This window comes from Typopeltis vanoorti, chromosome 1 (genome assembly GCF_054136105.1).
Source record: "Typopeltis vanoorti isolate ZY-2024b chromosome 1, IOZ_Tvanoo_1.0, whole genome shotgun sequence".
NCBI lineage: Eukaryota > Metazoa > Arthropoda > Arachnida > Uropygi > Thelyphonidae > Typopeltis > Typopeltis vanoorti.
Genome location: NC_143549.1, coordinates 183,485,072 through 183,509,381, shown reverse-complemented (window position 1 = coordinate 183,509,381; position 24,310 = coordinate 183,485,072). Strand labels below are relative to the sequence as shown.

General features: G+C 35.6%; 1 protein-coding gene across 1 annotated transcript in view; it reads left to right on the top strand.

Annotated features, from left to right (window-relative positions):
* Positions 1-24,310, top strand: part of LOC150110692 (uncharacterized) — a 464,373-nt gene that overhangs the window by 267,690 nt on the left and 172,373 nt on the right. The window contains exon 14 of the mRNA XM_090405298.1: positions 2,343-2,543. Within this exon, the coding sequence (XP_090261424.1) occupies positions 2,343-2,543 (201 nt within the window). The remainder of the gene's footprint in view (positions 1-2,342; positions 2,544-24,310) is intronic.

The following is a 24,310-nucleotide window of genomic DNA, read 5'->3' as shown; positions in this document are numbered from 1 at the left end:
GGATACCATATCATCAGCATAGCTATCTTCGTAGGTGTTAGTAAATGGAACCCAGGGCAATTTTTTCAAGGTGTTCTATGAAGACAAGATTGTTGGATATATAGGGGAGGAGACCCCATAGCTGTGCCTGGTAATCCATGTGAAGTTAAATAAGCAGATTGTGTGGTAAAGGTGAAGAAGAGAGAAAGTGTCTATAAGTTCTAAAGTTTTTTTTTTAGAAGCATTAGTGTGAACATAGAGACTATTTTGAAATTGGCCACAATGTTAGTTTCTTGGAAGGTTGTCTAATAGGGTTTGAAATGCATAGTTTTTAACATGGCAGGCAGTGTAACAAGTAATTAGCAAGCTCTTGGACTAAGTATTTGAGCATTTCACGACTAAGTTGAGGATACTGATGTTAATATATATCCTAAATATTAAATTTCATTTAATTCCAGCCAGTCAGATCAAGGCTTCTGCTTTTTTATGACTTCACAATGCTTTGCCAAATTTTGCCCATACAAATTGATCCTGCTATAACAAAATTGAGGGGGTTTAGTTCAACAATTTTTTAAGGATTCCAAATACTGGACTAAGTATTTGAGCATTTCACAACTAAGTTGAGGGGACTGATGTTAGTATATATCCTTAATGCTAAATTTCATTTAATTCCAGCCAGTAAGATCAGGGCTTCTGCTTTTTATGACTTCACAATGCTTTGCCAAATTTTGTGCATGCTGTAGTCCCCCCCCCCATCCATGGGGGATACATTCCAAGACAACCCTATATTTACCATGTTTTTTCCTATACATACATATGATAAGCCTAATTTATAAATCAGGCACAGTAAGGGATTAACAACAATAACTAATAATAAAATAGAACAATTATAACATAGTGTGATAAAGGTTATCTGAATGTGAATGGAATCTTAGCAACCTCAGCATACATTTTTTTATATTATTATTTATTATTTTATGAAGTTGAGAACTTTTACCTTTTTTACTTAAAAGGAAGCACTTTATAGATTCTCTGTGGCATATCTGAATTGCCGGCATCACTACTCTTGCGCTTTGAGGTCATTATTAAGCAAAATAAAGGTTACTTGAAATTTCTCCACCTTTGCAACAAGTTGCCCTGATGTTGGACTAACTCTGGGATCAACCAAATTGTCTATTACTGAGAGAAAGAGCCATATGACTTCATTTTGGTGATGTAAATTACTTAGGCAAAGTGGATATCAGATCGAACATTATTTCAAAGCTGAATGTTTGTAGAAACTATGAAAGTTTTGTAAGTTGACCTGGGATCTTATGAGAATACAATGATCTGCATCGTTGCCTTAGCTTGCACTACTTGACTAAGTAGCTAAAGGCAACTCAGAGATGCAGAGGATTGTATTCTTGTAAGCTCTCAGGTCAACTTAGGAAATTTTTATAGTTTCTACAAACATTCAGCTTTGAAATAGTTGCTGATGTAATTATAAATTGTTTATTTCTGAAATTTTTCATTTAATATTTTCGGACTGGGGTTGACTGCTGATAATGGGGGAGTATAGTACAAATGAACCTGTTGTAACAAAATTGAGGTGGTTCAGTACAACAAATTTTTAAGGATTCCAAATATTGAATTTCAGTAAAATCCATATAGTCAGAGATGAGGAATAACTGTGTGGATGGAGAAAGCATTCATTTTTTTAGAAAAAGGAGAAACTTTGAGGTGTATGTTTATGTTAAAATTCAAATGATATTCTTTTTCTTTTCCATTCATGTGTCATCTCCTATCTAGGAGATTGACTACCATGATGTGACTCATGGTTAACTATGGGCGTGATAACATATGGTGAGGACTATCTCTTCCACATATTGTCGTAAGTATTCATGACTGTAATCCATGTGTGTTCATAGGACTGGTTTGCCTGTTCTTAGGGACGAAAAACCTGAGTTTCTGGGTGAAAAAACCCTCTATCTCCATATGAGCCGTCTAACTCTTTTCCTTTAGTGTTGTCTGTTAAATTTATTTAAAACATACTAAATCATATTTATTTGGATTTTTAAGTATTGAATTTAGAATAATTTCATAATTCTTTATTTTTGGAAATACATTACTAATTTTAAAACATTGACCTGATTTCTCTGAAATGAAGTAATCTCCATTATGACTCCTGTTTTATCATCACAAGTTTAGTGATTTTTGTGCATGTGCAGCTTTGAAAGGTTATCACAATGAGTTAATGGTGACTATTATATTGTTAAGATCCTCTTTGTATCAAAATATAAGAGTGTACATACATTACTGTATTTGAATTATTTTTTAAAATTGTTTTTGGTATTAGATTAATCTGACATTTAGTTTATTTCCAGCTCCAAAGATTAGGTGGGATTCCTGTTATGACTCAGCCTTCTGATATGTCTAATACAATTCCAGATGAAAAATTAGTGATCACTTTAATTACCTATTTAAATGCTCGTCTAATGGACCTAAGTCAAGAGATTAAATCTGCTCGAATCATTCAGTTGACATGGAGAAAATGGCATCTCAGAAAACAAATGAAAAGACTTGAGGTGTGTGTCAACAAAAAATTTTACAATTTTCTGTTAAATTTTTATAAGTCCATATAGGTTTTGAAACCATTACTGAACTGCATCAATACTCTGCAAAGTAGTTAGAAATAGAGAAGAGACTATTTGATTAGCAAACCTATTTTTTTACGTGCTTCCCAAAATTAATCACAGTAATCAGATTGCTTTCAGCAGGTTATAATTATGTATTGTATAAATTAAAATAAATTTAATATTAAAGTGTAATCATTACTGTTGAACAGATTGTTTACATTGTTATTCCTGAATAACGGTGTAAACATAGAAATATAACAATGCTTGACCAAAGTCTCTAGTCTTTGGTCAAGCGTTTTTACATCTGACCAAGCTCTCAGATCCATAAATTAAAATTGGTTTGAACACCGTTTTGTATACAGCTAATTTAGTGTTCCGACTAATTTCTCTCTTATTCCATATGACTTTATTCAATTGAACTTCCTACCATACCAGCTTTGATTCTGTTGTCTATATCAATTTTTAAATTATCATCTTCACTAAAAATCATGCCTAAGTAGCTGAAATGTGTTTTACTTGTTCTATAGGTTCTCCATTCACAACACAGTTGACATGTTCAATGCTTCTGCCTATTTTCATTTGTTATTGCTGACCTTCATACCATATGTATTACAACAGTTATTCAATTTAGGCAGGGAATCTTGCAGACTTGTAGCGGGTTTATTTAGAAGTATAACATCGTCCGCATAAAGCAAAGAGCTGACATTAACCTCTCCAATTTTGATATCAGGTTTAATACCACTTCCCTTCATAATGTGATTCATATAGATAATGAATAAGAGAGGATAATGTACATCCTTGTCTGACACCAGATGTAACATTAAACTATCTTCCTGTACTTCAATTCTAACTGCTGACTTACAACTCAAATAAAGACAAAGTATTGCTTGATATAATGACCCATTGACACCATATAGCTGTAGTGTTTTGAATAGCTTTTCTCTTGGCACCTTGTCATATGCTTTTTCCAGATCTACAAAACTTAAATACAGATCTTTGTTATATTCCCATGATTTCTCAACTATTTGTCATAAAGTGAAGAACTGACAGCCATTACTTGGCCTGAATCCAGCTTGTTTTTCCACATTTCTTCGCAACCGCTTCTCAAGTATACTTTTATAAATCTTACCAGGAACACTCAATAGGGATAGGATATACCTCTGTAATTCTCACATTCAGTTTTATTTCCCTTTTATTTATGGGTACTATGAGAGCTCTACTCTGATCATCAGGAATTCGTCCCTCTGTCCAGGTCTTCTGAACTATGCAGTGCAGCCCCTAGGACTTTTATACCTCCATACTTGAGCATTTCTGGTCAAATATCATCTATTCCTGCTGCCTTTTCACATTTCAAGCCTTTGATGGCTTTTTCTACTTCAAGTATGGATATGTATTCCTGACTGCATGCCTGGTCAGTGTTTTTATCACAGCTTGTTTCATTTAGCAATTTTTCAAAGTAATTACTCCATATTACAAGGAAATCTTTTTCTCCAGTTTTCATGTCACCTTTATTATCTCTAATTCCTTTTATAACACTCTTTCCTCCATTTCTGAGCTTCAGCAACCTCCAGAATATCTTGCTGCCTTCTTGACATTTATTTTCCATGTTCTTCCCAAAGTCTTCCCATGACTTTTGTTTAGCTAGTTTTACACAGTGTTTAGCTTCCTTACATTTGTCTCGGTATTCTCTAAGAGCACAAGCTGACTTATTTGCCAGGAACTTTTGATATGAGTGGCGAATTCTCTATGCTTGCTGTGCAAGCTCATTACTTGAGAAAGAAGTAATATTTATTTGTTAATAAATGCATGTATATATAATCATTCCATTTAGGTTTTTATTTTTGTAGACGGAAGAAGTTTTAAGCTTGCGCGGCAATAATTGAGCTTTGCATTGTGTATTGAAGTCCAACGCTAGTCAAGCTACCTTGGCTTGCTCGGTTGTGGGAGCATCTAGGTCTTCGTTTCAGCACTGTGATTTCATGTGCACACATAGCAATTCTGCTCCCTCCACGTCATGTCACCCTGTTGCTTAAACATGGGCCATATGCAGTCAAAGTAGCTCTAGCCAGTGAGCTTCACCCATCCTTTACAAGTGTGCATGTTGCTTGGGAAAATTGTATTGAAGTGTGTATTGAAGTCCAACGCTAGTCAAGCTACCTTGGCTTGCTCGGTTGTGGGAGCATCTAGGTCTTCGTTTCAGCACTGTGATTTCATGTGCACACATAGCAATTCTGCTCCCTCCACGTCATGTCACCCTGTTGCTTAAACATGGGCCATATGCAGTCAAAGTAGCTCTAGCCAGTGAGCTTCACCCATCCTTTACAAGTGTGCATGTTGCTTGGGAAAATTAAGTTACAACCAACTTTTTGTGACTATGTTATTGACCAGTTCATAAAGAAGAACTGTAGGTTAGAATTTGTATTCAAGTAGGTGAATTGAAAAAGATAGAATATCATTTGTAAAATAGATGTTGTATTTGTATGATTAAATGTACATAAATTTCTAAATACAGGTAACCCTCATATAACGCGGTACTTGTACAACGCGGTTTCGATATAATGCTGTCTAAAATTGTAGTTACCCTTGTGGAACGTGGTACCTATACAACACAGTTCTGATAAAAACACGGTCTACAAATAACCCTTTATCTTTTCATATATTTTTCACTTTGTGACTTAAAAATCAAATTTTATCTTCATTAAATTTGTGTCTGCCTGTATCCCGCATATAATTATAAGTAGCAAATTTATATTAGCGGAAATACCCTTTAGCACGCACGTACCTCAATTGTTTACCGTATAAAATGTTTATTCTCATAGACAGGCTTATACCTTGGTTATGCATTATTAAATCACTTATGGAATTGAACAACGTAGATACGAATATAAATTAAATTACATACACATTAATAAATATTTCCGATATTTCGGCAATGTCACGTTGCTATCTTCAAAAGGAATTTACAAAAAAAGACACGTGCACATAGGCACTACAACACAGTAACTGAGAATGAAGAGATGAAGTTATTGTTCTCCTAAAAGTCCTAATGGTGCCCTCTAGTGGGCTAAGTAGGTGTTCTTGGCTGTTGGGCTGAAGGTCTGCTGATGTAAGCCTCCCAAATTTGGGGCAGTCGCATACAACCAAATTTATTGAGGTTTGGAGAATTTCTTAGGGCTGAGGCTGATTCCATAAATAGTCTTTCGAATTTGTATTTGCCATGGTGTATTATTGTAACTTTCTTCCACCATATTCTGTGGCATGTATCCAGATCATGGTCTGCAAGACCAGAATGGCTGTACTTGTGAAAACGGATGTAGTCCTTGTGTTCAGAAATTCGCTGTTTGGCCAAAGTAAGACAGTTTACAGCTGTATACACCAGGTAGGTCTAGGGGAAAGTGGTTGATCTTTCGTGGAGCAGATAAGGGATGCCAATTTTCTGTATGGCCTGTAACAGGAGGATAGGTCATGTTTTTTTAAGATTTTGGTAATTTTTTTTGAGATGCCTCGGATGTGGAATGGTGATGGATTTAGAGTAATCCTAAATTTTGGCTCTGAAACACTCCTCTCCTACTTAACACACTTAAACAACCAACACCCCCAGAATCAAGTTCACCCTGGATAAAGAGGAAAACAACAGCCTCCCTTTCCTAGTCACCCACCAGCCTGATGGAACCTTGGTTTTTTTTTTCAGTTTATAGAAAACCCACCCATACAGGCAGATACATTCACCAATGATCTCCTCCTCCTCACAACAATATGGAGTGGTGAAAACACTATACAACAGGGCTAAACTTATCTGTTCTAAACGACATGGCCCTAAACACTGAACTAAATCACATCCTCAACACTTTCTCAGCCAATGGCTACCCCCCCCCCCAAAAAAAATCCAAAAAATATTAAAACCTACAACCCCCCCCCCCCTCCACAACAAGGATTACTCTAAATCCATCACCATTCCCTACATCCGAGGCACCCCGGGAAAAAATTACCAAAATCTTAAAAAAACATGACCTGTCCTCCTGTTACAGGCCATACAGAAAATTGGCATCCCTTATCTGCTCCACGAAAGACCAACCATTTCCCCTAGACCTGCCTGGTGTATACCAGGTCCCTTGCAGCTGTAAACTGTCTTACTGTGGCCGAACAGGCAGGACAGCGAATATCAGAATTTCTGAACACGAGGACTACATCCGTTTTCACAAGTACAGCCATTCTGGTCTTGCAGACCATACTCTGGATACACGCCACAAAATACGGTGGAAGAAAGCTACAATAATACACCGTAGCAAATATAAATTCGAAAGACTATATATGGAATCAGCCTCAGCCCTAAACGCTCCAAACCTCAACAAATTTGGTTGTATGCGACTGCCCCAAATTTGGGAGGCTTACATCAGCAGACCTGCAGCCCAACGGCCAAGAACACTAAAAGTCCTGATGGTACCCACTAGAGGGCACCATCAGGACTTTTAGGAGAACAATAGCTTCATCTCTTCATTCTCAGTTACTGTGTTGTAGTGCACGTGACTTTTTTTGTAAGTTCCTTTTGAAGATGGCAATGTGACGTTGCCGAAATATCTGAAATATTTATTAATGTGTATGTAATTTAATTTATATTCATATCCACGTTGTTCAATTCCTTAAGTGATTTAATAATAAAATTTTATTGTTGAAAATTGTCCTTGTTTCTGCCAGGAAAGTGCATTAAAAATCATGAGTGTGTTCATCTCAAGCTGAGCACTTTATTTTCTGGTGAGTTACATACAATATGTAATGCTTGCTTTTTTGTGCAAGAAATGATTTTTCTAGTAATGGCCACAAACTGCAATGAAAGGGAAAAACCAACATTGAAAACAAAATTATTTTCTCTCAAAGAAAAAAATTCAAAATCTTGGATCGTTTGAAAAATGGAGAAAAACCAGGAGTTTTTGCAGGGATGTTGAATTTAAATGAATCAACAATTCGAACAATCAAACAAAATGAACATAACATCCGAGAAAGTGTATTGCTGGGTCAACAATAAGTGCAAAGTGTGTTGCTTGTGTATGCGATATTCTAATGGAAAAATGGAGAAATCTCTAATGATTTCGATACAAGATTGCACCTCAAAAGAAAATTCCTATGGATGGAAATATTATTAAGCAAAAAACTCTCAAAGTTTATAAACATTTATAGTGCAGACCAGATGTTCAATGCGTATGAATCCAGAATATATTGGAAAAAAATGCACCTATATTTCGAAAAATGAAAGATCAGCTCCTTGATTCAAAGTTTCCAAAGATAGAATTACTCTACTGTTTTGTAGTAATGCATCAGGTGATTACATGACAAAACGAGTGTTTATTAACCAATTCTCAAATCCTCGTGCTATGAGATTAAAATATGCACTATTTTATTTTGCCTAAAATATTTATGCATTACATGCAATAAAGTTTAAGTACAATTTGTAATTTTTATACTTTTATACTATGTATTTGTTTCATAGTTTATATGTTTTCTTAAATTACACGAATTACTAGAATTAAATAAAAATATATTTTTTTATTGGATATGTCATTGTTGTTTATATAATTTAAAAAAAAAAAGATTTTGGAACATAACCCTACTTTTTCTATGTGATCTGAGACTCACATAATGCGATTTATATAACGCGGCATTTCTGTGGAACCTAACATCCACGTCATACGAGGGTTATCTGTACATAGTTTTAATTGGTCAGTAATTCATTATTCCGCTGATCAGACTTCAATCACACCTCTCATTCCCTGAATGATAACAAGAGCGAGAGTGAAACCAGCATTCGCCCCTGTTTGATATGCTTTCTTCTTTTCCTTCACTGCCTCTTTAACTTCCTGTGTCCACCATGGAGTTCTGATTTTTCTATCCTTGCAGACAACCTCACCACATGCCTCTCTAGCTGAATCAATCAGGGTTTTCTTTAAGGCTTGCCACTGAATCTCCAACGTTTGGTTCCTGTTCTCAAACTCTTTCGTTTTTCTTCAATAATCTTTGTGTATTTTAGTCTACAGTTCATAACTGAGAGCTGCTCAACTTTTATTTGCTTTAAAACTTTCTTATGTTTTTCTTTTCAAAATGAAATTCAGTTTTATCCTGCTTAAGACTAAATAGTGATCACTTCCAATTTCAAATCCTCAGTACACTCTGGTGTCCTGCACCAGGGAGAAAATGTCACTATCGACAATAACATAGTCAATGAGACTGTTCTTATTCCTTGCCTCTTCTCTCCATGTGAATTTGTGCACATTTTTATGTTGGAACATGGTGTTAGTAATAACCAGTCCATGTTCTGAGCAGAAATCCAACAGGTATTTGCAATTATTATTAGCTTAGCTCTTTTCTCCAAATTTTCCCAAAATATTTTGTATGTGTGACAGTCATTTCCTTCTCTACTGTTTAGATCTTCAACAAGGAACCAACTTTTCCTTTTTCATTGTTTCAGTTACTTTCTCTAAAGACTCAAAAAATTCCTCCACTTCTACCTTAGTAGAACCTTCTGTGGGACCATAGGCACAAATAAGTCTCATTGTCCAGTTTCCCATTCTCATATTTGCCCACATTACTTTACTTGAGACTGCCTGCCATTCAAGAAGATTAATCTCGTATTTAGTGTTGAATACTCTAGCTACAACTGCATTTCCTTGATTGTTATTGCCTGAATATAACATTTTGTATGTATTGCTCAGAAAGATATCACCAGTTTTTGCCTTTTTTGTTTCAGTCACACCTATTATGTCGATCTAGTACTTAACCAATTCCTCAGTTAGCTCCATTTCTTTGCAATTCAGGCTTCTTATGTTGATAGTACCGATCTTTAACTCTGGTGATGTTGAGTTGGGGTGTGTTTTCAGATTTGTTCCAGTATCTGACTTTTTGCTGTTCACTCTGTTCCCCTGGTGTAAACAACAGGGGCCTTGTTTAACTGGGTGATGCCTCAGCCGACATGAAATTCTGTCATGTTGTTCCATCATTTGAAATTTTGGTTTAAGAATAAGAATACAAGTTGGCCGGCTAAATCCCAAATTGCCAGCCCATCCTCGTTTGTTCAGTATCCAGGTACATACTTAACAAAGTGCATCACGAGAAGGTGAGTATTGGACATTAGGTCAGAAGCCCTGGTCGGTTCTCCGCATTCCTTTAAAGGCTATGTTTAGGTCTCCTCTGAGTTATACAGCTTTGACCCTTAAGTACTCCTTCAAGTTTCTTTAGAAGATTGAACATGTGCATTGAATTGATGAAAATATTGATGATTGATGTTACTTTAGAAGATGTAACATGTGCGTTGAATTATTATTTTCACGTTACTTGGCTTGGTGTTATGCATTCTGATCAGTATATTCCTAATATTCAGATGCTTACACTTATTTGGGTCTTTGTTTATTTTTATAGTACCAGTATATGATGCTAAAATGTGTTCTTTGTTTTGTACCTGTAAGAGTCTTTTGACTCATACATGTGCTAGTTAATGTAAGATGTGGTCTTTATATTAGTTGTTTTCAAAGTAAACACTTTCTGAGACTGCGCACTTTACCTTTTATCCTGCTATCATGTAAAATTATATACTTAAAGTTATATACTTAATCAAGCTTGCCTTGATTAACTGTTACTCTACCTAATTTTGCATCATCAGCAAACAACTGAATATTTCCTTTCATGTTATTTCCTATATCATTTATGTACAAATTAAACAGCAATTGTCCCAGCACTGAACCTTGTGACACACCACTAGTCACCTGCTTTCACATCGATTCTGCTCCTGCATATACCACTTTTTGATATCTGTCCAGCAGCTACCCTTTTATCCACTTAACTAGTGTCATATCCATTCCCATTTGTTCTAATTTGCATAACAGTGTTCCATGTGGTGTTCTGTCAGATGCCTTTGCAAAATCATTGTGTAGTCATTTCCTTTATTCAACTCAGCTGTTACTCTATTGTATTATAATTAGTTAGTAAATTACAAAGATATGACCGGCCCTTCACAAAGCCATGTTGACCCTCGTACAGTATCATATTTTTATCTACCCATTTTTGAATTCTCTTTTTTACCAATTTTTCTAGTACTTTTACCACCACTCCTGAGATATTGATTGGTCTTCAATTTGCTACCGCAGCCTTAGAACCTGCAGTAGCAAATGAAAAAAATTGCCCTCTTTCCACTCCCTTGGAACTCTACCAGAGCTGAGACATAATGAGTCTAGTCAAAGGCATTGCCTCGATTAGGACATTCTTGAACATTCCCAGACATTGGCTTCCCTTGGACATTCTCACAAAATTCTAGCTGATATCCTAAGCACCTTCAATTCATCAACCACTGTTCTTCACACATTAGTGTCTGTTAAATAGGTTAAAGCAGTAACCTCATTAGGATGATATACTGTTGCAAAGTGGTCACTCAGAACTCAACTATTTTATCTGCTTCTATCACCCCATCACGCATTATCTTCTACAGTCATTCTTCTTCTTACTTGCCACATAATGAAAGAACTCTTTGGGATTTTGACCTGCTTGTGTAAATTCTTCTTATAATCTGATTTTCCCTTCCTTGCCATGCTGGTCACCTTTTTCTTTATATACCCTCCACAGCATTTTCTTCTGCAGCCTGTTCTTCATGATATTATTCATCCACCTAACTCCTACCCAATTAACCTTCCTTATCTTAGGTATACAATTTAATGCTGCTTCCTCTAGATTACCCTTAACTATATCCCATGTACGGCTAACATCCTTACCTTGCATTATTTTATGCCATGGTACAGATTTAAGCTTCTTCCTAAGCATGTCACAATCATCTTTCTTGATAGAATATTCCTCATGTAAAGTCTCCCAAGTCAAGACCACACAGTCCCTTTCACAAATTGGAGGCGATGTTGCCACCTTGGTTATGGATAGCCAGTGCCAGCACTAGGGGTCCTGCCACCCCAATGCAGTTTTACGTTGAGTGCCCCTTACTTTTTTTTTTTTAAATGTACTTAAAATTTAAAGGTTATAAAATCAAAACACATTTTTTTTATGAAAAAGTGTGTGCTTTGAAAAATACATACATTAACCTCCCAACTGGCCAGGACATTTATATATATCCAGCAAAATCTGGGTGCAATGTGTGCTCTCTGTTGAAAGAACATGGATAAGAAGTGCAATTTGGCTGTCATGTCCATTTGAATGTGCGATAATCCTCCATGCTGATGAGAACACTTGACCAGATTATTTTGCAATCATAGTTCAGTTGCCTATAACAAGAAATGCAGTTCCTTGTTCTATGCTGCATAACTGGACGTTTAGTTATATTGGATAGACTAAAAATATAGAAATTATTTTTATTTTTATTTTCTCCTTTTATTGTGTAAGTTTTAATGCCAGGACAAAATAAGAGATCCTTGCATACTTTATTCACTAGAATATTGCATTACCTTGGAAACCAATGTCATTTTTAATTTTTTGTGCTAATTTTGTCTAGTCGAGAATACATTTCATTGTTCTCAAAGAACGTAATTCAAGATAATTATTTAAAATATTAAAAAAAAATTTTTAAGAAAGGGATGTCAACATTCCAGATTGTTATTTTTATTTTTGTTCAAAATCAAATTTTGTAGAATACTTCACAGATTGCCTGAAGGACATGCTTTGATGACTTTGCTTTATAGATAATAATATGAAAATCTTTAATCATATCAAATGTGAAGTGTACATACCATGAAAAGTATGAAATACGAAATTAGAAGAAAGTAGATATTTTTAATTCAGTTACTATGAGCGGTCATGGCATTTGGAGGGGGGGAAGGGTTTAGAATACTTCCAAACAAAACTTTTAATCAATTCTGTACAGGACAGGTCTCAGATAATTTCTTCATATACATATTTATTTATGTTTCTTCCACTCATGAAAGGTTATTTTACAATGGTAAAGATAATGCTGTTTCTTTATTATTGAAATAAGTACTCTACAGATAAACAATCATAATAACAGTTTGTTTAATTTTTCAACTGAGTTCATTTGAAATATTACTGAATGTAATTTTGCGATATTTTAAAATTAGCCTTGATATAAGAATGTAATGCAACTTTATCATCTCTTGTTCATAAAAGCAGAAAGAGTTGTTCTCAAACATCAGCAGTATATCTAAATCTGTAAGCATAACAACATGACATGCATATTTTCATATATCATAGTAGTAGTGCAAGGTAAAATAAAAAGTAATGCTCAAACCTTATTTATTGCAATAAATTTTGCTTGATAGCATTTTTTTCAGAATATTTTAAAACAATTGTTTAACACAATCGCAGAAATTAGCATTTCCAAATGTGTTACACAATATTTTCTGTAACACGGCTTCCAAAATGAATATATCTTGGAAACAACCAAAATGTTGACTTGGAATTTCCTAATGGAGGAAATTCTAGGTAATACAGGTTCACTCTTCTAAATCAAGAGGTTATAAATGTTTATAGTTAGTTATTCTCATTATTTCCAATGCTCAGTTGATAAAAATAGCAAGAAAATAATCATGTGCACTTTCTTTTCAAAAAATACACAAAGAATGTACATTATAAATCACACTTCATCCTGAAATCTCCACTCAATGAAAAAGAAAATACTATATATTTTCTTTTTATTGTTATTGACATTTTCTTTTAGCACAGAGAAGAAATCACTGCATATTTGGAAAAGACATTTACTGCTAGTGGGGTGCTTAAGGGTCAAAGCTGTATAACTGAGAGGAGACCTCCACATAGCCTTTAAAGGAATGCAGAGACCCGACCAGGGCTTCTGACCTAATGTCCAATCCTCACCTTCTCATGGTGCACCCTGTTGGGTATCTACTTGAATACTGAACGAACGAGGATGGGTTGGCAATTTGGGATTTAGCCGACCAAATTGTATTCTTATTGGTTAAACCAAAATAAAAAATGATGGTACAACATGACAAAATTTCATGCCGGCTGGGGCGTCGCCCGGTTAAACAAGTCCCCCGTTGTTTTCACCAGGGAACCAAGGCGAACAGCAAAAAGTCAGCTACTGGAACAAATCTGAAAACAAACCCCAACTCAACATCACCAGAGTTAAAGATCGGTACTATCAACGTAAGAAGCCTGAATGGCAAAGAAATGGAGCTAGCCGAGGAATTAGATAACTACCAGATCGATATAATAGGGGTGACTGAAACAAAAAAGAACAAAACTGGTGAAATCTTTCTGAGCAATAAATACAAAATGTTATATTCAGGCAAGGACAATCGAGGAAAAGAAGGAGTAGCCATAGTATTCAACACAAAACACGAGGCTAATCTTCTTGAATGGCAGTCAGTCTCAAGTAGAGTAATGTGGGAAAATATGAGAATGGGGAACTGGACAATGAGACTTATTTGTGCCTATGGTCCCACAGAAGGTTCTACTAAGGTAGAAGTGGAGGAATTTTTTGAAGCTTTAGAGAAAGCAACTCACACAATGAAAAAGGAAAAGTTGGTCATTGTTGGGGATATAAATAGGCAGAGTAGGAAATGATTGTGAGACATACAAAAATATTTTGGGAAAATTTGGAGAAATGAGCAAAGCTAATAATAATGACAAATATCTGTTGGATTTCTGCTCAGGAGATGGACTGGTTATTACTAACACCATGTTCCAACATAAAAATGTGCACAAATTCACATGGAGAGAAGAGGCTAGAAATAAGAAAAGTCTCATTGACTATGTTATTGTTGATAGTGATGTTTTCCCCCTGGTGCAGGACACCAGAGTGTACAGAGGATTTGAAATTGGAAGTGATCACTATTTAGTCTTGAGCAGGATAAAATTTAATTTCATATTCAAAAGAATAACATGTAAGAAAGTTTTAAAGCAAATAAAAGTTGAGCAGCTCTCAGATGTGAACTGTAGACTAAAATACAGAAAGATTATTAAAGAAGAAATGAAAGAGGCAAACTCTGAAAAAAACATTGATTGATTCTGCCAGAGAGGCATGTGGTGAGGTTGTCTGCAAGGATAAAAAAATCAGAACTCCCTGGTGGACACAGGAAGTTAAAGAGGCAGTGAAGGAAAAGAAGAAAGCATATCAAACGTTCTGTCAAATAAGTCAGCTTGTGCTCTTAGAGAATATAGAGACAAATGCAAGAATGCTAAACACTGTGTAAAACTAGCTAAACAAAAGTCATGGGAGGACTTTGGCAAGAATATAGAAAATAAATATCAAGAAGGTGGCAGAATATTCTGGAGGTTGTTGAAGAAGCTTAGGAATGGAGGAAAGAGTGCTGTAAAAGGAGTTAGAGATGATAAAGGTGACATGAAAACGGGAGAAAAAGATATCCTTGAAGTATGGAGTAATTACTTTGAAAAACTGCTAAATGTAACAAGCAGTGTTGACAGCACAGTGGTAAAAAACACTGACCAGGCATGCAGTCAGGAATACATATCCATACTTGAAGTAGAAAAAGCCATCACAGGCTTGAAATGTGGAAAGGCAGCAGGAGTAGATGATATTCAACCAGAAATACTAAAGTATGGTGGTATAAGAGTCTTACAGTGGCTGCACTGTATAGTTCAGAAAACCTGGACAAAGGGACGAATTCCCGATGATTGGAGTAGAGCTCTCATAGTACCCATATATAAAAAGGGAAATAAAACTGAATGTGAGAATTACAGAGGTATTTCCCTACTGAGTGTTCCTGGCAAGATCTATGCAAGTATACTTGAGAAACGGTTGAGAAGAATTGTGGAAGAAAAGCTTGGTGCAGAACAAGCTGGATTCAGGCCAAATAGAGGCTGTCAGGATCAGATCTTCACTTTACGACAAATAGTCGAGAAAGCATGGGAATATAACAAAGATCTGTATTTAAGTTTTGTCGATTTGGAAAAGGCATATGACAAGGTGCCAAGAGAGAAGCTATTCAATACGCTGCAGTTATATGGTGTCAATGGGGCATTATATCAAGCAATACTTTGTCTTTATTTGAGTTGTAAGTCAGCAGTTAGAATTGAAGGAAGTACAGGAAGATGGTTTAATGTTAAATCTGGTGTGAGATAAGGATGTACATTATCCCCTCTGTTATTCATTATCTATATGGATCACATTATGAAGGAAAGTGGTATTAAACATGATATCAAAATTGCAGATCTTAATGTCAATTCTTTGCTTTATGCGGATGATGTTATACTTTTTAAATAAGTCCACTACAAGTCTGCAAGATTCTCTGACTAAATTGAATGGTTGTTGTAATAGATATGGTATGAAGGTCAGCAATAAAAAGACAAAGACAATGAAAATAGGCAGAATCATTGAAAATGTCAACTGTGTTGTGAATGGAGAACCTGTGGAACAAGTAAAACATTTCACCTACTTAGGCACAATTTTTAGTGAAGGTGGTAAATTAAATATGGAAATAGACAACAGAATTAACAAAGCTGGTATGGTAGGAAGTCAATTGAATAAATTCATATGGAATAAGAGAGAAATTAGCCAGAACACTAAATTAGCTATATACAAGACAGTGTTCAACCGGTTTTAACTTATGGATCTGAGAGCTGGGTCAGAAGTAAAACACTTGACCAAAGACTAGAGACCGCAGATATGAGAGTCCTGAGAAAGATTAGAGGCATGAACAAATGGCATCAATAGCAATATCATATTAAAAACGAGGATATTAGGAAAGAACTTGACATTGTCAGCATCCAGGAATGCGTTAGCAGAGCTACTCTCAGGTGGTATGGTCACTTAAACAGAATGAGCGAGGAAAGATTAGCAAAACAATTGTTCTCTGCCAGGTTGGCAGCAAAACGACCCAGAGGAAGACCAAGATATAGGTGTATTGATGCGATACAAAGTGCCTTAGATGATAGAGATATAGGATCTGATGATGTTGGAGTCTTGACAAGTAACAGACTGATTTGGAGGAAAATTGTAGATAGGAAGTTAGTAATGGTGTAATTTTTTTCATGTAGTACTATCATATCCTGTACACCCCTTGAGGGTACATGGCAGGAATTTGATGATGATGATGATTTACTGCTAGTTTAGATAGGTGTCAAAATAGCTATACTTGGAAGTAACTATACTTTTACTATAATTTTACAGTAAAATGCATGAGTATGGTCCCCAAGTGATTTACATTTATAACAATTGTCTTGTGAATGATTTTGAAAATAAATTATTTCAAACATCAATAGGATGAATTGGTTGGTCCTCCTCCCCCCCCCCCCCCCCACTCACACACAAAAAAAAAAAAAGCTGAACTCTATGCAACACATGCACCTTTTTTTTTTTTTAATTCAAATGTTCTTTCTTAAATAACTGCATCAAATAATTTATAAGTTTTCAATAATAAATATGAAAATGTGATTATTGTAAATTAAGAAATTATTTTGATATAAATATTGTATCAGACATGCAAAAGAAATATTGGTATTTCTATTTAGAATATAATTGAAAACAAAATAAGACATTGCTGATGTATTATGCATTACTGCTTGAGGCTCTTTGTGACTTGTGAAGAAGTAGTCTTTCTTTCTCAGTAGTATTGAGAATAATCTAAGCTTTTAGCCTTTACCTCCAGCTGAAAAGATTGTGTAGTATTTCTAAGACAACAGTTATTTCCAGCAGCAGTAAAAGCCCTCATATTTGGAAATTTTTAAGGAAAAAAAAACAAAACATACTTCTGAGCTTTCTTTTTTGTTGCATGCATGTAAACGGTTTTTATATGGTGAAAACATAGAATAGAACTTCTAAAACTTAGGATAATGTCAACAGACAGTTGAACAAATGATTGTAGATTGGGGAAAAAAAGTCCTGAATTAGAAGTATCTCCTTCAGCGGTTAGAACAGCATTATTAGCATACTTCTTTTATAAAAGAGTAAAATGAAATAACAGATATTGAATTCTGTTTGTGAAAATCTTTAAACCAGTAGAAAATTAGAATAGTTATAATTCAGTTCCAGGAGTTCCATTCTGAAATAAAACATCTATTGAACAAAAAGAAAAATGTAAATAAAAAATAAATACTTGAAGAAATGCATAATTTTTTCTTTATTTATAAAGGTTAAATTTTGAATCTACTTACCACACTGTGAGTTAACTACACATTCACTGTGTGTTTAGCAATTGAGGATTTACAATACCCAAATGTCACTTCGTAATAGAGGTTAAGATGGGTACACATGCGCGGCTCATGTCCTAACTGGCAAATACGTGCTGCATGTTAAAAAAAAAAAAAAAAAAAAAAAAAAGTCTGTATTGTAAGGGTGCCCCCCCCCCCCCGAAACGAACACCCCGTGCCTGGCTCATCTAAAAAATCTATGCTATGCATAGCAAAAAACAACTTGCATTTTTTGCTAAATGTTATTAAAAGTTTTTTGCTAAATGTTATTAAAAGTCACAGTAATTAGAAAAAATGAAATAGTTTGAGAACAGGAACCAAACCTTGAAGATTCAGTGGCAAGCCTTGAAGAAAACCCTGATTGATTCAGCCAGAAGACAGGCATGGGGGGTGAGGTTGTCTGCAAGGATAGAAAAATTAGAACTCCATGGTGGACACAGGAAGTTAAAGAAGCAGTGAAGGAAAAGAAGAAAGCATATCAAAAGTTCCTGACAAATAAGCCAGCTTTTGCTCTTAGAGAATACAGAGACAAATGTAAGAAAGCGAAACACTGTGTAAAACTAGCTAAACAAAAGTCGTTGGAGGACTTTGACAAGAACATAGAAAATAAATATCAAGAAGATGGCAAGATATTCTGGAGGTTGTTGAAGAAGCTTAGAAATGGAGGAAAGAGTGCTGTAAAAGGAATTAGAGATGATAAAGGTGACATGAAAACAGGAGAAAAAGATATCCTTGAAGTATGGAGTAATTACTTCGAAAAATTGCTAAATGAAACATGCAGTGATAGCACATTGGTTAAAAGCACTCAACAGGCATACAGTCAGGAATACATATCCATACTTAAAGTAGAAAAAGCCATCAAAGGCTTAAAATGTGGAAAGGCAGCAGGAGTAGATGATATTCGACAATAAATGCTGAAATATGGTGGTATAAAAGTCTTACAGTGGCTGCACTGTATAGTTCAGAAAGCCTGGACAGAGGGATGAATTCCCGATGATTGGAGTAGAGCTCTAATAGTACCCGTATATATAAAGGGAAATAAAACTGAATGTGAGAATTACAGAGGTATTTCCCTACTTAGTGTTCCTGGCAAGTCTATGCAAGTATACTTAAGAAATGGTTGAGAAGAACTGTGGAAGAGAAGCTTGGTGAAGAACAAGCTGGATTCAGGCCAAATGGAGGCTGTCAGGATCAGATTTTCACTTTACGACAGATAGTTGAGAAATCATGGGAATATAACAAAGATCTGTATTTGAGTTTTGTACATCTGAAAAAGGCGTATGACAAGGTGCCAAGAGAGAAGCTATTCAAAACCTACAGTTATATGGTGTTAATGGGACATTATATCAAGCAATACTTTGTCTTTATTTGAGTTGTAAGTCAGCAGTTAGGATAAAGAAGTACAGGAAGATGGTTTAATGTTAATTCTTGTGTCACACAAGGATGTACATTATCCCCTCTCTACATTATCTATATAGATAATGATCACATTATGAAGGAAAGTGGTATTAAATATGATATCAAAATTGGAGATGTTAATGTCAGCTCTTTGCTTTATGCAGACGACGTTATACTTATAAATAAATCCGCTACAAGTCTGCAAGATTCCCTGACTGAATTGATCAGCAATAAAAAGACAAAGACAATGAAAATAGGCAGATCGTTGAAAATGTCAACTGCATTGTGAACAGAGAACCTGTGGAACAAGTAAAACATTTGAGCTACTTAGGCACGATTTTTAGTGAAGATGGTAAATTAAATATGGAAATAGACAACAGAATCAACAAAGCTAGTATGGTAGGCAGTCAATTGAATAAATTCATATGGAATAAGAGAGAAATTAGTCAGAACACTAAATTAGCTGTATACAAGACAGTGTTCAAACCAATTTTAACTTATGGGTCTGAGAGCTGGGTCAGAAGTAAAACATTTGATCAAAGACTAGAGATCGCAGATATGAGAGTCCTGAGAAAGATTATAGGTGTGAACAGATGGCATCAGTGGCAATATCATATTAAAAACGAGGATATTAGGAAAGAACTTGACATTGTCAGCATCCAGGAATGCATTAGCAGAGCTAATCTCAGGTGGTATGGTCTCTTAAACAGAATGGGTGAAGAAAGATTAGCAAAACAAGTGTTCTCTGCCAAGTTGGCAGCAAAACGACCCAGAGGAAGACCAAGATATAGGTGGATTGATACGGTTCAAAGTGCCTTAGACGATAGAAATATAAGATCTGATAATGTTGGAGTCTTGACAAGTAACAGACTGATTTGGAGGAAAATTGTAGATAGGACGTTAGTAATGACATAAATTTTTCATGTATCACTATCATATCCTGTACACCCCTTTAGGGTATATGTCAGGAATTTGATGATGGTGATGTATTTATTACAATATATTTAGTGCATATCCACATTTAATAAATGCTAATATTAAAATGTGTTTTTAATTTAATTTTTTTACTCACTTCAGCGCTGCTTGAAGAAGGCACCCTGATGCGATGCATCGTCTGCTTATCGTGTTGAGCTGGCCCTGTGGATAACTCTTTTGTTCCCATGACCAGTTCTGATACCCATCCCACCCTTAGTCCCCTTCATCACATTCTGCCTTAAGTAATTATCTCTTAGTAGGTGTATAAATTCTGTTTTCTTCCTGCCATGTGATCCTTCTTCCTTCCAATCTATACCTCCATAGTTGAAGTCCCCCATAATAATCACTCGACTTGTACTAATTTGGTGATGCATGTCTTCCAGATTATCTGTGGAACTCTCTGGCCCTATAGCAACAACCAACTGTATACTTTATCTTACTGGCCTTAATATCACACCAGATCGCTTCAAATGAAAACCACCAATCCTGCCTATCTCCTATTCTTTTTGGGTGCAATTTATCTGCTGTCATCACTCTTCCCATCCTAACTTCCCCAAAAATGCCCCTTCACATTCAATCCCTGTAACTACAAAAGTTAGTGAGATTTGGCTAACAGCAGATATCACTAACTTTTGTCGAGGTTGCACTAACCAATGCCAAAAACTCTTGCCTCTTGTTCCTGGTATTTCTGGCATTAGTATATAGAAACTGTATCATTCCTTTAGTCCCATTTTATTGGGGAAAAAAAATCAAACAAGAGAAAGGATGATAGAACCATTGGATTGTCTAGCCAGCTTACATTACAAATCTTTTCACTATTGTACCAAGAGAAGAAACTATGCATCTCCTACAAGAATTATTCCTGGTGCCTTCTGTTTTATATATAGAAAATATTTATTCTAACTTGAAGAAAAAATGTGAAAGTATAATTTAAAAACTGTCAATTCAACCCTGCCTTCCCATGGTGTGGTTTGTTTCCACAAAATATCTGGTGCATGCAACATGCATTTCTGTCTGCGCAATTAGCCTAGTGGCTTTGCGCTTCGCAACCATATGGCTGGGAAGAAGTGTCCTAGGTTCGATTCCCATCAACGACGTGAGGAAATCGAGGAACTTCCTCAGCCATAGCCAAGTTAGCCGGTCTTGGACGTGGACAGCAGGGTTTTTTCTGCCAGTTTATCTGGTGTTTTTCATCCCACAAGCAGGTAAACCGGTTTGAGGACACATGGATTACAGTCAGGAATACTGACCCGGCCATAGGTTTGATTCATCAGCCTATGCTGGTACCGGAGCCCGGAGAAAATTTGGAACTAAGGATTATCAACACATTAGCACAAGAATATTTTAATATTTGCCAAATATTTCAGTCTGAAATTAAACTATCATCAGTGGCTTGATGGGAACAGTTTCTACAAGGTGGAATACAAACAATCGATCATTGAAAAGTAGAATGAGCCGCACGATGTTACATTGTTAAGCACTAAAGAGAGGTAAATTTCATCAGAGTGATGAATAAATTATAGGTATCAATTCACAATTTCATACAACAATCTTAATTTATAAATTCAATTAAAGATAACATTAGACTAAAGTAAGAACTAGAAGGCTTGAATTGAAAAAAAACTTAATGTGTTATACGGATTAAACTTTCCCATATTTTTGACAAGGATAGGCAATCATTTCGATTCAAGTCAGGATGTTGTAGTAGGCCTAAGCACTCTCTTTGAATAGCTGTTCAAATTTATAGCAACATCTGTGGCGAAGGTGACTTCTGGACCAGAGAATGTTGTGGCTTGTCTCTATCCCATTTTGCGCCAATCCAGACTTATTGGATTTGTTGTGAAGAAGCTATGATTGATGTTCTTGTATTCTTATTTCTATAGAGCATCCGAGAGTTGAGCATTTATCTTAGAAGAGGGGAAATATGTGGATATTTTATTAATAGGGATATAAGTGGCTGTTAAATCACATTTCTTCAGAATTCTTGAAATTGGTTCTCAAATTCCGGAAATATATGGAATGGGAACTCGACATACTGGTTCTTTGTTGTTCTGGATTGGATTGTAGGAATCGAACAGATGTTGTGTGGTCTTTTCGGAGAAGCCATTTAATTTCATGTAATGTTTGATAGTGGAAAGTTCTTTCTGTAATTCGTGGGGAGTTGAGCAATTAGTTCTAGCTCATTGAATTAAACATTTTATGATTCCTGTTTTTTGATAAGGATGATGAGCAGATTGTTTGAGAATGTATCATCCAGTAAAAGTGGGTTTTCTGTAAACTGTTGTTGTCAAAATACCTGAAGGTGAGCAGATGAGAAGGATGTCTAAAAAGGATAACTTTGTTACGTCCCCCCCCCCCTTTCTAATATTATGTCTATTTTATAGTCAAATTATGTCTCTTCCTTCCCTTATCTCACTTCTTTTATATGCTCTAATCTTTACTCTTAACTTGGGGCCGTATTTTAATATAAGGGTTGAAAGCAAAGAGATTCCCACCAGACAATGGCAATTCCTTTGTTTCTGAGCTAATACTGGTTCTTTCTTCAGACTCAGGGAAAATTTCTATTTTTTTTTTGCTGCGCCACCCTAAGTTCTAGGCTTTCAAACAGTGAAGAATCAAAGAACCAGTACCGAGCTCTGAACTGTACCCTTAATTTCTAAATCTTATATAAAATAACTCAAGTCTCAAATTTATCCTGATCTCAGTCTGCAGTGGTGACCTCCCATCTAAAATGCCTCCTGCTGTGGTTTTTTTTTTTTTTTTTTTTTTTTTTTTTTTTTTTTTTTTTTTATGGGGGGGGTGCAGTAGAAAATGATCTCAGGCAAGGCAATTGCTAAATCAAAAGAAAACATTTAATTATGCACTAAACAAATTACAAGTCATGGATTATTCAGACATACGTTTACTTCAATATCAATTTCAGATAAATCATAAGCACTGAATCTCTCTAATTCTATCTTAACAAGCTTAAGTATCAGTTCCACATGGCACTCGAACAAAAGTGAAACAAAGGCTAATGACTCAACACGATTAAGGTTAACTCTGTCATGCACTAACTTCAATGTCAATTTCAGATAAAATATACACACTCAGTTTCTCTAATTCTATCTTAACAAGCACAGGTATCACATCCACATAACACTCGAACAAAGGTAATACAAAGATTAATGACACAATTCTATTAAGATTATGCACTTCACAGACATTCAGGTCATGCTCTAATTTCTGTATTCATGTCTTGGAATTTAGTCTGTCTTTCTAAACTAGGTTTCTAGAGTCCTTACATGAAATCACAATATTCTAGACTTAAACGTTCTATTCAAAGTTACAATCACTCTTTTTTGCACACTTTCATTGAACAAAGAAAAGGTTTTGACGTTACCACCCAATTGGGAACTGTTGGAAAATCATACACATCTCGATACAGCTTCACCTTCAGATTTGTTCCTAGTTCTGTTCGACCTGCTGTTTCCTTCTCGTCAGATTCGGGCTAGATGAATCTTGGACACTGAAGAGTCTTGTTGTCCATTGTGATGCGAATCGCTCTTTTCTTTAACATGTGTACAATGCTGAGTTTATGTGAGATGTGGTGAGAGGAGCTGAAATGTAGGTAGCGACCTGTACTGATCGGTTTTCTGTACACCGATAGATTTGTACTGTAATCAATCTGTTTTTTGATTAAGATGTCATAAAACGGTAATTGGTATAATAAATTTAGTTTAATCCTTTATCCAAGTGTGAGCAAAAAAAAGTTTGCACCTGAAAGTATCTTCAGGACTGGGGTAAGGTGGTACAACACCAGGGCACTCCTTGCAAAGGTGGAGCAAGCTACCAACACTCCTATCTCAGTATCTCCCATAATGCAAAACACATCTCCTTGCAGATATGTCTAATGTTATGCATTAAGGGAAGGGCCACAACCCGGATTAGTTTCGACCTTTATCGAGGTCTCTTCAGTGGGAGCCAGGCCCAAGTGGAGATACCAGGCAGAAGCATTAGCAGGTCATCTCTACCTATAGGAGTTGTCAAATGGTGTGCCACCCTTTTTTAATAAATTACTCTGGATTTAGAGAAAGATGTTGAAAGTTTATTTTTCACTTGGTTAGAGTATAATAAATTTAGTTTAATCCTTTATCCAAGTGTGAGCAAACAAAGTTTGCGCCTGAAAGTATCTTCAGGACTGGAGTAAGGTGGTAAAACACCAGGGCACTCCTTGCAAAAGTGGAGCAAGCTACCAA